The sequence below is a fragment of the Heterodontus francisci genome, chromosome 27, assembly GCF_036365525.1.
Source record: "Heterodontus francisci isolate sHetFra1 chromosome 27, sHetFra1.hap1, whole genome shotgun sequence".
Lineage (NCBI taxonomy): Eukaryota > Metazoa > Chordata > Chondrichthyes > Heterodontiformes > Heterodontidae > Heterodontus > Heterodontus francisci.
Genome location: NC_090397.1, coordinates 66,549,943 through 66,564,229, shown reverse-complemented (window position 1 = coordinate 66,564,229; position 14,287 = coordinate 66,549,943). Strand labels below are relative to the sequence as shown.

Here is a 14,287-nt window from a genome sequence, read left to right as displayed (position 1 = left end):
TGTACAGCAAATAGGCCCACAACCTCATTATCAAATCTAAAGCTGCAACCCACCTCCTTGGATTGGGTTCGTTGCCCACTTGGCTTTAGTTGGTGGGGGGTTTGGATTGGAAAACAGATTTCTGACACTAACCCAAACTTGCCTGTTTTTCCAATTAAAGTTCAGCCTCAGGTACAGGATCTAGCACTGACACTGGAGACAGAAAAATAGGGAATAGCTTCAGGCCTCTTGCACATGCAACTGTACATCAGGCCAAGCTTCACTTGCCCTCTACACCCACTCCCCTGCTGAAGGTCCTGAAAATCACAGGCCAGCTTTAAAGCAAGAGAGTTCCGACATTCCCTAGAGAGGCAATGGCCTAGAAAAATCATCTCTCTCTAGTTTATTTCAGTGGATCTTACAGGAAAAGACATCATGGAGGAACTTAACATGAGTCAGTGGCCAAAATTTAATGGTGAGGTGGTGGCCCTGTCCACCAGCTGCAAAGCCGGGGGTGAGCCGGCCTCTGCCAGGGTTGAAAGCCACGTTGCTACTTTGCATGGCTCAGGCTCTAATTAAATGGGCTTCAGTTGTGGTTTTTGCCCCTCTGAGGCAGGAAGTCCCATCTCCAAGAGCTGCCAGCCAATCAGAGGGCCAGCAGCACCACCAGGAGCAGTGACCACTGCTGGGACTACACCCAGCAAGAGAAGGAACACGGACACTGACTTGCAAAAAGATAAGCTGGGGTCGGGCCTTGCCGAGAACAATCGGCTAGGCCCCGGAGAAGGGTGTGGGTGTCGGAGGTTGTTTTAGCAAGGGCGGCCCGTGCTGCAGGGGGGGGGGGGCCTCCATTAGGGTGCCTGATCAGGAGTGCCCCCCTAGCCGTCAAGGAGGTTGCTATATATTACCAGGCAGCTTCCTTAGGTGCTGAAGTGCCCAACCAAAAATACCAGTGGCGGCGGGAAGAGGTCCTTAAGCGGCAATTAATTGGCCACTTAAGGGCCTCAGCTGATCTAAGGGCAAGCAGGCCATTTGCCACCTTCCCCACTACTGGTAAAATGGCAGCGAGAGTGGGTAGGGAACAGGTACGGCAGCCACCCCCTTGCCCCCACCTTCCACCCTATTTTACACCCTCAGCCCCACCTCCTAGCTCACTCCAGCCAGTGTGTGAAATTGGATACGTGTGGGAGTTAAATCAGGAAAAATTCCAAGCATGTCGGGAAACCAAAGGGAGATGATAACTTTATGAAGAAAGCAAGTGCTTCTCCCCTCCCGCAATACCCCCTCATCAAACCAACCATCATCCCGTTCCCCAGGGTCGGGGATCCCACCCCCCAAACTTCCAGTTTTCCCACCTGAAACCTCATGCTCCCAGCCTACGCAGCCCACCCGTCAAAATTCAGTCCATGGTTTATTTTTAGTGCAATATAACTGGAATAATTCACACTCTTAGTTGCAGCGCACATACAAACTAAGGCTGGAATTTTATGTTAGGGCAGAGGCCCCGTCCACTGGCCAGAAGGTCCTCCACTGGGCCTGGAAGCCATGCGTGATTTTACATGGCCCAGGCCCTTAGTTGGCCTTGGGCAAAACTTCTGCCCCGTTGAAGCAGGAGGTCCCACCTCCAACAGCAGACAGCCAATCGGCGGGCCAGCAGCTCTTCAGTCCCAGCAGCGCCACCATAAGCAGTGGTCACTGCTGGGACTGCAGCTAGCGGGAGTAGCCACAGTGGAGGAAGCCCCAGAATTAAGCTGTGTATGGGACCTCGCTGGGGACTTGTGGCTGGGCCCTGTTGGGGGGAGCGGGAAGGTGCTCCAGTGGGGCCGGTTTGTGCTGGGTGGGGGGGTGGGGCCCTCCGTGGGACATAGGATGCCCGATCAGGAGGGCACACTGGGGCCTGCAAGGAGGCCGCCAGTGTTAACGTGGCAGTCTCCCCGCATGGCGAAGGGCCCACCCGCTGCTGGTAAAATGCCAGCCACGGCAGGAGCAGGCCCTCAAGTTGCAATTAGTTGGCCTGGAGCAGGCGGGCCATGTGTGATCTCCCACACTGCTCCTAAAATTAGAGTGGAGGTAGGAAGGCGATGGGAACGGCACCCCCCACCTCCCTTTCAATTTTACATTTCCCCCCGCACCACCTCCAGCCCGCTCCCGTAAGTTTCAGGGATTGATACTTTCAAAATGGTTTTTTTTGCAATCTAAAAGGCAGTACTACACAATTTTGAAATATTTCAAAGGTTTGTTTATCTCTGTGTGGATATTTGTGATACAAACAATTCAGACGATTTCCTTTGATAACATTTTGAACTTTTCTAAGTAAATACATTGGTGTTCCTTAACAACTTGAGACAATCATTTTAAATCTAAATTTTATTTTGCCAGAAAATAGGGCATTTTCAGAAACAAAATCATGCCTTCATCCACTTAATTCACTTTTATTTAATCAATGAAGAAATACTCCAACTGAAATAGAAATTATGCTAAAATAGATATGCCATCTTGTTCAAGTAGATTACCAAAGCTCTTAGAAATGAATCCATTTCTGCTTCTGGTCATTGCTCTACAGGAAAAACAATGTAAATGTTTCTGAAAGATTTTTTTTTTAACTGTGAGGTGAATCAAAGTGACATGTAAGAAGAGTTGGAAAGTTATTGACTGCATGCTATTGATAAATGGTTTGATGAGCCAGTTTTTTTTTGTGTGTGTCAACAATGTTTCCATTTCCTGAATTCACATTGCTGGTCTTGGTCACAAGTTGCATTAACTGCTGTTGGTTTGGGTTGCTAACCACCAACCACACCCCCCACCCCCCGCCCACTCCAACTCCACAATAATTATAAATGTATGTCAACTGAAAGCATAACTTCCGCTCTTTGTTTAAGATACTGTTAGTAATTCTTCTGTATTTTCTGCTAATTGTTACTAATACTGTTCTGAATTTGTGATATTAAATTTGCATCCCATTTCTTGGTCTTTAAATTACTGCGTCTCTGTTGTGCTTTTGTAACTTATCACTCTTGAGCCTTGATTTTAAGATAACCCACCTGGTGGGAATAGGATGAGTTAGGTTAAAATTGGACACAATTTTCTTATCTCTGGTACCTACCAAATTAAGAAAAACTTGCACTGCATTCACTGAAAATGTGTCTTGTACTATAATATAAAATTTTCAGAGATCTTTGAAGGTGTTTGAAGTTTAAGAATAAAGTCTTATTAATACATGATTCCACTTGTACACTGTTTTAAAAGCTGTCATACTAGCACAACAAAGTTATTTCAAGTTTTCTGCAAGTCTACTGTCATTATGAATGTTTCTCGGCAAGATTCAGGATGAAAGGTGCCTCAGGAGCTTTGATAAAAATCTTACCAAAATTTATCTCTGTGTAATACTTAGAGAATACATCAACATAATCTTACTACAGCCTTAGCACTGTAGCCCAAAAAAAGGACCCCAAATAAGCATGAACTCAAAATTCACCCTCATCTTTCCTTTCCCTTTTCACATGATTCATTGCTTCCAGCATTTAATTGAAAATTACAGTGTCAATGTTGTAGAACAAAGAAATCCATACTGATATCTAATTTGCATCTGGTTTATAATTAAAGATACACAAAACGTAAAAAATAATTTGCGAGCAATCTAAAAATTGCAGTATATGTTGCAGATTAATAAAAATCAAAACCAAGATCTTCCTGAATTATAATGAATAAAAACCTAGTTCAATGTATTGATTTTACACAAAAACAGACTTAGAGATTGACTTTTTAGAATGTTACTGTCCTTTACACACAATTCCTCCTCTTGATTAGAGACAATACTGTTGAAAATGCTTTGTAAAACATTTAACAGCAAAGACTTTAATCCAATCGAAATTTAATTACTGTACTTTGATGACCATATAGCCTCCTCCTGCTCCTATTTCTTACATGCTTATAAAGTGGATTTGAGATTGAGGATAGGCAATGATTTTACTAAATTGCGTATAGCGGCCTTGAAGGGCCGTCAAGCCTATTCCTGCTCCTACTTATTAGAACAAAAAAATTAACTTGTAAAGTTTCGACCTGTACTTCTAACAATATATATTAATCAAACTAGATCCAAGAGTCAAAATCTACAATTTTTGTTAATTTTTATCAGAACAAAGGTTGTCTGCATCAGTGAGTGAAGAACTTTACCCGTTTCATTCACTTTTTTCTCAGGTAAATAACAGGGTGATTGAAGAGTTAAACTTTTCCTCCTCCACCATGTATTTCCCATTTCTTTCAAGTACATCCAGATTAAAATCACAAAAATGTATGTGGTTGACAAATACATATATTTTAAGTCTCTAATTCTTTTGGATATATCAAAATAACAGAATATTTTTATCTCAGCAAGATTAACTTATTTCCCATCATCTCTCCTAACATCAAAAATAATAAATTACACAAACTTCCTTCACTGGCCTTTATCTTTTCTCTTATATACTACAGGTGTTAATGCCTCAATCTAGAGGTTCTCATGTCCTTCCTCTGGTTGGAGAAAGCAAAACCTCTATGTTGCACTGGCAATTTCAAACTCAAACTGGCTATAGGCTTTTTTTAAGCAAAAAAAGAGAAACGGAGAGAAACATAATGCCTGGCATACTCCAGCTCTCTGTGTTGAAAACTGACACCTCTCAAGATGTTCTAATAACACTGTCTTGTCTCAAACTTATCTGGTGTTGTAAGTATACATAGTTCTATTAATTTAAAAGCTAAATACTGCGGATGCTGGAAATCTGAAATAAAAACAAGAAATGCTGGAAATACTCCGCAGGTCTGGCAGCATCTGTGGAGAGAGAAGCAGAGTTCAGGTCAGTGACCCTTCTTCAGAACTGGCAAATATTAGAAATGTAAAAGGTTATAAGCAAGTAAAGCGGGGGTGGGGCAAGAGATAACAATGGAGGAGGTGTAGATAGGACAAGGTCACAGAATAGCTGACCAGAAGGTCGTGGAGCAAAGGCAAACAATATGCTAATAGTGTGTTGAAAGCCAAAACATTAGTACAGATAGGGTGTTAACGGACTGAAAATTGAACAGTCGCAAGTACAAACATGCAAAAAAACAGTGGGTAAGCATTTACCGATTAGGCACACTGCAGCCTGCCAGATTGAACATTGAGTTCAATAATTTCAGAGCATGACGGGCCCCCCATTTTACTTTTATTTTTAGCTATTTTTTTCTTTTTCCTTTTTTTATATATATATTTTTGCGTTTATTTTATTTTATTTCATCTTAGTTTGTTCAGTTTGCTTACCCACTGTTTTTTTTCATGTTTGTATTTGCGGCTGTTCAATTTTCAGTCCGTTAACACCCTATCTGTACTAATGCTTTGTCTTTCAACACACTATTAACATATTGTTTACCTTTGCTCCATGACCTTCTGGTCAGCTATTCTGTGACCTTGTCCTATCTACACCTTCTCATTTGTTATCTCTTGCCCCACCCCGCTTTACTTGCTTATAACCTTTTACATTTCTAATATTTGCCAGTTCTGAAGAAGGGTCACTGACCTGAAATGTTAACTCTGCTTCTCTCTCTACAGATGCTGCCAGATCTGCTGAGTATTTCCAGCATTTCTTGTTTTTAGTTCTATTAATTACCTCATATGATACTCCAGGTATTGGGCTTAATCAACATTCTAGAGAGCTTGTGTGTTGCTGGGAGTCATTGCCAAGATTCCTTCTAGATCAAATGGGCAAAAATCTTGAAATATGACTTAAAATGTTAGTTACTCCTGTGCTTGGATGAGATTTTTTAAAAACCAGATGGTCAAACTTTTCTAAGAGCGTTATTCTTAAATTATGCCAAATAGATATAATCCAAATACATTCAATGCCACCAATATAATGAAACATAAGTTCTAAAAACATAAGGGTTCAATTTCAACCCAGTGGGAATGTGGGAGGTGGGGGGGGGGGGAGGAGTTTAAATTGCCATACTAATGGCTTCTGCAAATGCCTGTTTCCACCCAATCAGATTAGGTAGACAGCCTATAAATCATCTTAAAATTAGGCCCAAGAGTTAAAATCACTAGAATCTTATACTGGCATTATAATGGAGATTTGGTGCTTGGCCTGACTCTTGCCAACTTGATTCCCACCCCGAGTTTTTTTTAGAATTAGAACATTACAGCGCAGTACAGGCCCTTCGGCCCTCGATGTTGCGCCGACCTGTGAAACCATCTGACCTACACTATTCCATTTTCATCCATATGTCTATCCAATGACCACTTAAATGCCCTTAAAGTTGGCGAATCTACTACTGCTGCAGGCAGGGCGTTCCACGCCCTTACTACTCTCTGAGTAAAGAAACTACCTCTCACATCTGTCCTATATCTATCACCCCTCAACTTGAAGCTATGTCCCCTCGTGTTTGCCATCACCATCCGAGGAAAAAGACGCTCACTATCCACCCTATCTAACCCTCTGATTATCTTATATGTCTCTATTAAGTCACCTCTCCTCCTCCTTCTCTCCAACGAAAACAACCTCAAGTCCCTCAGCCTTTCCTCGTAAGACCTTCCCTCCATACCAGGCAACATCCTAGTAAATCTCCTCTGCACCCTTTCCATAGCTTCCACATCCTTCCTATAATGCGGTGACCAGAACTGCACGCAATACTCCAGGTGCGGTCTCACCAGAGTTTTGTACAGCTGCAGCATGACCTCGTGGCTCCGAAACTCGATCCCCCTACTAATAAAAGCTAACACACCATATGCCTTCTTAACAGCCCTATTAACCTGGGTAGCAACCTTCAGGGATTTAAGCACCTGGACACCAAGATCTCTATGTTCATCTACACTACCAAGAATCTTCCCATTAGCCCAGTACTCTGCATTCCTGTTACTCCTTCCAAAGTGAATCACCTCGCACTTTTCCGCATTAAACTCCATTTGCCATCTCTCAGCCCAGCTCTGCAGCCTATCTCTGTCTCTCTGTACCCTACAACATCCTTCGGCACTATCCACAACTCCACCGACCTTAGTGTCATCTGCAAATTTACTAACCCACCCTTCTACACCCTCTTCCAGGTCATTTATAAAAATGACAAACAGCAGTGGCCCCAAAACAGATCCTTGCGGTACACCACTAGTAACTAAACTCCAGGATGAACATTTGCCATCAACCACCACCCTCTGTCTTCTTTCAGCTAGCCAATTTCTGATCCAAAGCTCTAAATCACCTTCAACACCATACTTCCGTATTTTCTGCAATAGCCTACCGTGGGGAACCTTATCAAACGCCTTACTGAAATCCATATACACCACATCCACTGCTTTACCCTCATCCACCTGTTTGGTCACCTTCTCGAAAAACTCAATAAGGTTTGTGAGGCACGACCTACCCGTCACAAAACCGTGCTGACTATCTCTAATGAACTTATTCTTTTCAAGATGATTATAAATCCTGTCTCTTATAACCTTTTCCAACATTTTACCCACAACCGAAGTAAGGCTCACAGGTCTATAATTACCAGGGCTGTCTCTACTCCCCTTCTTGAACAAGGGGACAACATTTGCTATCCTCCAGTCTTCCGGCACTATTCCTGTCGACAATGACGACATAAAGATCAAGGACAAAGGCTCTGCAATCTCCTCCCTAGCTTCCCAGAGAATCCTAGGATAAATTCCATCTGGCCCAGGGGACTTATCTATTTTCACACTTTCCAAAATTGATAACACCTCCTCCTTGTGAACCTCAATCCCATCTAGCCTAGTAGCCTGAATCTCAGTATTCTCAACAACATTTTCTTTCTCTACTGTAAATACTGACGCAAAATATTCATTTAACACTTCCTCTATCTCCTCTGATTCCACACACAACTTCCCACTACTATCCTTGATTGGCCCTAATCTAACTCTAGTCATTCTTTTATTCCTGATATACCTATAGAAAGCCTTAGGGTTTTCCCTGATCCTATCCACCAATGACTTCTTGTGTCCTCTCCTTGCTCTTCTTAGCTTTCCCTTTAGATCCTTCCTGGCTAGCTTGTAGCTCTCAATCGCCCTAACTGAGCCTTCACGTCTCATCCTAACATAAGCCTTCTTCTTCCTCTTGACAAGCTCTTCAACTTCTTTAGTAAACCACGGCTCCCTCGCTCGACAACTTCCTCCCTGCCTCACAGGGACATACTTATCAAGGACACACAGTAGCTGCTCCTTGAATAAGCTCCACATTTCGATTGTTCCCATCCCCTGCAGTTTCCTTCCCCATCCTACGCATCCTAAATCTTGCCTAATCGCATCATAATTTCCTTTCCGCCAGCTATAATTCTTGCCCTGCGGTATATACCTGTCCCTGCCCATCGCTAAGGTAAACCTAACCGAATTGTGATCACTATCACCAAAGTGCTCACCTATATCTAAATCTAACACCTGGCCGGGTTCATTTCCCAGTACCAAATCCAATGTGGCATCGCCCCTGGTTGGCCTGTCTACATACTGTGTCAGGAAACCCTCTTGCACACACTGGACAAAAACTGACCCATCTAAAGTACTCGAACTATAGTATTTCCAGTCGATATTTGGAAAGTTAGTCCCCCATAACAACTACCCTGTTACTCTCGCCCCTGTCGAGAATCATCTTTGCTATCCTTTCCTCTACATCTCTGGAACGATTCGGAGGTCTATAAAAGACTCCCAACAGGGTAACCTCACCTCTCCTGTTTCTAACCTCGGCCCATACTACCTCAGTAGACGAGTCCTCAAACGTCCTTTCTGTCGCTGTAATACTCTCCTTGATTAACAATGCCACACCCCCCCCTCTTTTACCATCTTCTCTGTTCTTACTGAAAAATCTAAATCCCGGAATCTGCAACATCCATTCCTGCCCCTGCTCTACCCATGTCTCCGAAATGGCCACTACATCGAGATCCCAGGTACCAACCCATGCTGCAAGCTCACCCACCTTATTCCGGATGCTCCTGGCGTTGAAGTAGACACACTTTAAACCAGGTTCTTGCTTGCCAGTGCCCTCTTGCGTCCTTGTAACCATATCCCTGACCTCACTACTCTCATCATCCTGTACACTGGCACTACAATTTAGTTTCCCATTCCCCTGCTGAATTAGTTTAAACCCCCCCGAAGAGCACTAGCAAATCTCCCCCCCAGGATATTGGTACCCCTCTGGTTCAGGTGAAGACCATCCTGTTTGTAGAGGTCCCACCTACCCCAGAAAGAGCCCCAATTATCCAGGAAACCAAAACCCTCCCTCCTGCACCATCCCTGCAGCCACGTGTTCAACTCCTCTCTCTCCCTATTCCTCGCTTCGCTATCACGTGGCAAAAGCAGTTAAGCAGTTAAATTCAGGGCTATAGATCTTTTAGTAACCATGGGTAGTTGGCGTCTTCAGCTCAGACAGTCTCTCTGATTTTGGAATGAGAATGACAAGACAAAGGAAAATTAGAAATAAGCTCCATTTGCCTCCCTATCTCATGGATTTCAATTCTCCTCTGCAGCTGGAACTTTAAATTAATCATGCCTGAAAATTGACTGGCCCTGTCCAAATTTAAAGTGTTTCTGCACCTCAAATGATTTAGTGAAAAGCCACTGGTTACTGTTGCATCAATCCATGAGGATGTCAATTTCTTTAACAATATACACAAAATCTGATTTTCCCATCTCACAGAAATCTAAAATGGCTATTGCAACCAATTAATTTCCTCCATTCAAAGTCCCAAAAACATCTCTGTATGTTTAATTTTACATGCACATTCCAGAATTTCATTTTCAGCTCAATCCTCTGAAATGCATCAATATCCTTTTTTTAAAGGACTGTGCCTGGACTTGCTCACAATATTATAAATGTTACCGACTTGTTCAACTTGGTTATCACCAGTTTTGATTTATAATTAAATACTATTGATAACCAAAGAGCTCAATTGGATTTACAGTAAACGGATACTTAGTGAATGGGCATTATAACCAAATTACTATCCTTTTTTCCATCTTTAATAGATTCATTTATTCTATACATACAGAAACATACAAGTTCCTTGTTCAAATGTATACCGCCTTACATTGATGGTTTTCTATACTCTCCTGTCCTGACTTCCGAAAGACAAAGCTAGATACTTAAAAGAAAAACCACAATACCTTTACAGAAAACATTCTATTTTGATGCATACAATAGGAAAAAAATGCTAATCAATCAAACACAGAAAAGTTGAGAAATCTTGCAGATCACACTGGGATCCTGGGATTTCTATATCAGTTATGAACAGGATAAATACATATCCGGGGTTTAGAACAAACCCTGTGGAACTCCATGAGCCTCTGGTTCTTCACAGTTTTTTCCATTGATTCACTTTCTATTGCTAAACAAATTTTCAGCCTAACTAACTTCAACTACCACACAAAGCTTTCCTTTTTCAAGTTTCAGATATAGATCATGCTGTCTGAAAATGCTGGATATCCCTTGTCTGTTAATTTAGTTACTACTCCAAATATTTCCAATAGGTTTGTGAGACATGAAATATTGCTTCTCCAATAATGATTACTATTCCTTTGGCCTCTACATTGTTTGATGAACCACTGGTAGTGTCCTATATAATGTCTATTAACATAACATTAATTGGACTGTAACTTACCAATTGAGCACTGCACTTTCTTGTGCATTTTGGGGCCTTAAAAGCCACAAAAAGATTCAGTAGGGAAACTCAGTTGTGGTTGGTGAAGATGGATTGGGGCCTCAACAAAACTCAACCCAACACAAAAGCAGCACTAAAAAAATAAAGCCACAATGCTGTACGATAGCCTTACCTTAAATGTATGTTTCCAGGACAGGTGTTGCTGGTTATTGTAGACCAGTGTGCCATTTAAATGATTTAAGCACTCGGAACTTAAACTTAACGTTTTAATGCCTGACTTGCATACTGATGTAGCAATCAATACATTTTGAATTAATTTTTTTTGAAAATAATAAATATCAGTGCATGAAACATGGGCTTTCACAAACCATATATAGCCTTGTCATGAAACAAAGAGCCACAAAAGTTTCAACAAGTCAAAGCATTACTATTTCCAACAAATCTATTTTCCATTCATCTTACCTTCGAGGTGAAGCCACATTAATCGACCTTTTACTTTTGTGATTGAAGCAACACATATTTCTGCCAGGTTACTGAGGGTAACAGCCTCCAACTTCATATTTTTGGTGAAGCCTCGATTGAGTGAAGTCTTAAAAAGAGTGGAAATAAAGCAGAAACACTATTTATGAAAATTGCGTACTAATAATGTAATATTTTAAAAAACACCCAAAGCCTTCCATTGTTATATAGTCTTTTGCAGCCAAGCGTACTGCATGTTATAACAGGGTTGTGTGCCATAGTGAATGTTCTGAAACAGTATAAATGCATCGGAACCAAAATCCAGCAGCTTTGTAACAGAGCCTTATAATTAGGTGTAGTGTGAATTCCGAATGTAATCAGATTTTGAAAAGATGTTCAAAATGCAATTGAATTAAGAATGCTCTCTAATCAAAGAATTGAGAAAGAAACTAAAGTAATTCTGCAATAAGAGTTGTAAATGAAGAGTTTAATGGTATTTAATGAAACAGTCAAAGATTTCACTAGATGGGAATACACTACATATGTCAATATTCAGTTGTTAAAACGATCCAACTTGATTTCTTTGTCAAAGGTTAAATTTATCCTAATGTAAGGTCTGAGGGTATTAAAATGGCTTCTGAAACATTCTCAGTAAATTCTCATTATAATTATAACAATAATGTAATTCAATAATGTATTTACAGTAGAGAAAGAAAATGTTGTTGAGGAGAATACTGAGATTCAGACTACTAGGCTAGTTGGGATTGAGGTTCACAAGGAGGAGATGTTAGCAATTTTGGAAAGTGTGAAAATAGATAAGTCCCCTGGGCCAGATGGGATTTATCCTAGGATTCTCTGGGAAGCCAGGGAGGAGATTGCAGAGCCATTGTCCTTGATCTTTATGTCATCATTGTCGACAGGAATAGTGCCGGAAGACTGGAGGATAGCAAATGTTGTCCCCTTGTTCAAGAAGGGGAGTAGAGACAGCCCTGGTAATTATAGACCTGTGAGCCTTACTTCGGTTGTGGGTAAAATGTTGGAAAAGGTTATAAGAGACAGGATTTATAATCATCTTGAAAAGAATAAGTTCATTAGCGATAGTCAGCACGGTTTTGTGACGGGTAGGTCGTGCCTCACAAACCTTATTGAGTTTTTCGAGAAGGTGACCAAACAGGTGGATGAGGGTAAAGCAGTGGATGTGGTGTATATGGATTTCAGTAAGGCGTTTGATAAGGTTCCCCACGGTAGGCTATTGCAGAAAATACGGAAGTATGGGATTGAAGGTGATTTAGAGCTTTGGATCAGAAATTGGCTAGCTGAAAGAAGACAGAGGGTGGTGGTTGATGGCAAATGTTCATCCTGGAGTTTAGTTACTAGTGGTGTACCGCAAGGATCTGTTTTGGGGCCACTGCTGTTTGTCATTTTTATAAATGACCTGGAAGAGGGTGTAGAAGGGTGGGTTAGTAAATTTGCGGATAACACGAAAGTCGGTGGAGTTGTGGATAGTGCCGAAGGATGTTGTAGGGTACAGAGGGACATAGATAGGCTGCAGAGCTGGGCTGAGAGATGGCAAATGGAGTTTAATGCGGAAAAGTGCGAGGTGATTCACTTTGGAAGGAGTAACAGGAATGCAGAGTACTGGGCTAATGGGAAGATTCTTGGTAGTGTAGATGAACATAGAGATCTTGGTGTCCAGGTACATAAATCCCTGAAGGTTGCTACCCAGGTTAATAGGGCTGTTAAGAAGGCATATGGTGTGTTAGCTTTTATTAGTAGGGGGATCGAGTTTCGGAGCCACGAGGTCATGCTGCAGCTGTACAAAACTCTGGTGAGACCGCACCTGGAGTATTGCGTGCAGTTCTGGTCACCGCATTATAGGAAGGATGTGGAAGCTTTGGAAAGGGTGCAGAGGAGATTTACTAGGATGTTGCCTGGTATGGAGGGAAGGTCTTACGAGGAAAGACTGAGGGACTTGAGGTTGTTTTCGTTGGAGAAGGAGGAGGAGAGGTGACTTAATAGAGACATATAAGATAATCAGAGGGTTAGATAGGGTGGATAGTGAGCGTCTTTTTCCTCGGATGGTGATGGCAAACACGAGGGGACATAGCTTTAAGTTGAGGGGTGATAGATATAGGACAGATGTTAGAGGTAGTTTCTTTACTCAGAGAGTAGCAGGGGCGTGGAACGCCCTGCCTGCAACAGTAGTAGACTCTCCAACTTTAAGGGCATTTAAGTGGTCATTGGATAGACATATGGATGAAAATGGAATAGTGTAGGTCAGATGGTTTCACAGGTCGGCGCAACATCGAGGGCCGAAGGACCTGTACTGCGCTGTAATGTTCTAATTCTAAAATATCATATGTTCTGAATAGAACCAAGTTAATCTAATGTTTAAAATGCTAAGTGAAGGAACAGAATTAACTAAAATATTCGAACATGTGTTAACAAAAAAAAGCAAGTAAATTATCTTGGGTAAATTGTTCAGCTTTCAGCAGAATATACTGAAAAAATTATACTCATTCCTTAGTTTGTTATATTTTTGCTAATAGTTAGAAAACCTCCTCTTCCGTCAAGTCAGTTACAAAGATCAACGTATAACAATCATATTTTAAATCACTTTTCCACAATTTGAAAAATCGCCATTTATATTTTTCATCTACTGCATGGCACTAAACCCAAGTGCCAAACTGGAAGATTGTCAATCTAGCAAATATACTCAAACTACAAGGCAAGCAAATCCAAAGCACCAATGTAGGTTCCTACCACTAGTTTGCCACTACTACAGAAATATTAAAAAAGAATCAGGACAGATGACTGTAAAAGATTACATTTTGTTCCCTATAACAAATGTTTCAAACATGTTCATCTAGGTAAATGCATTAAGATAGGTCTTTTTTTAATAGCTTCTAATTGTGTTCTGACAAGAGAAACCGCCTGTTAATCTAGCATGATTCAAATACACTTTAATGGCTGTGTCTATGTTGTGCCTGAAGGCAAACAACACAGGATCAATGTCAGAACAAAAAATTATGTGCCTGTACTTACTTAGCATCTAATAGTATCAAATGACTTAGCAACACTGTGGTGAATATCCTATGGGAAACTACAGAAATAGCAGCAGGTGCTTTAGTGTATTGCACTATATCAAAAAGATACGCAATTAAAACAGACATGTTTGTAACAGAATGAAGCAGTGTCTTTGAACTGGCGAATCCATGTTGAAAATATGAAAATATTTAAA

The 14,287-nt window shown here is 41.3% G+C and overlaps 1 protein-coding gene across 7 annotated transcripts in view; it reads right to left on the bottom strand.

Moving 5' to 3' along the window:
- Window positions 1-14,287, bottom strand: part of sfmbt2 (Scm like with four mbt domains 2) — a 225,592-nt gene that overhangs the window by 59,819 nt on the left and 151,486 nt on the right. For all 7 annotated transcript variants that reach the window (XM_068059522.1, XM_068059517.1, XM_068059520.1 and 4 more), the window contains one exon: window positions 11,050-11,176. In XM_068059522.1, coding sequence (XP_067915623.1) covers window positions 11,050-11,176 — 127 coding nt within the window. The remainder of the gene's footprint in view (window positions 1-11,049; window positions 11,177-14,287) is intronic.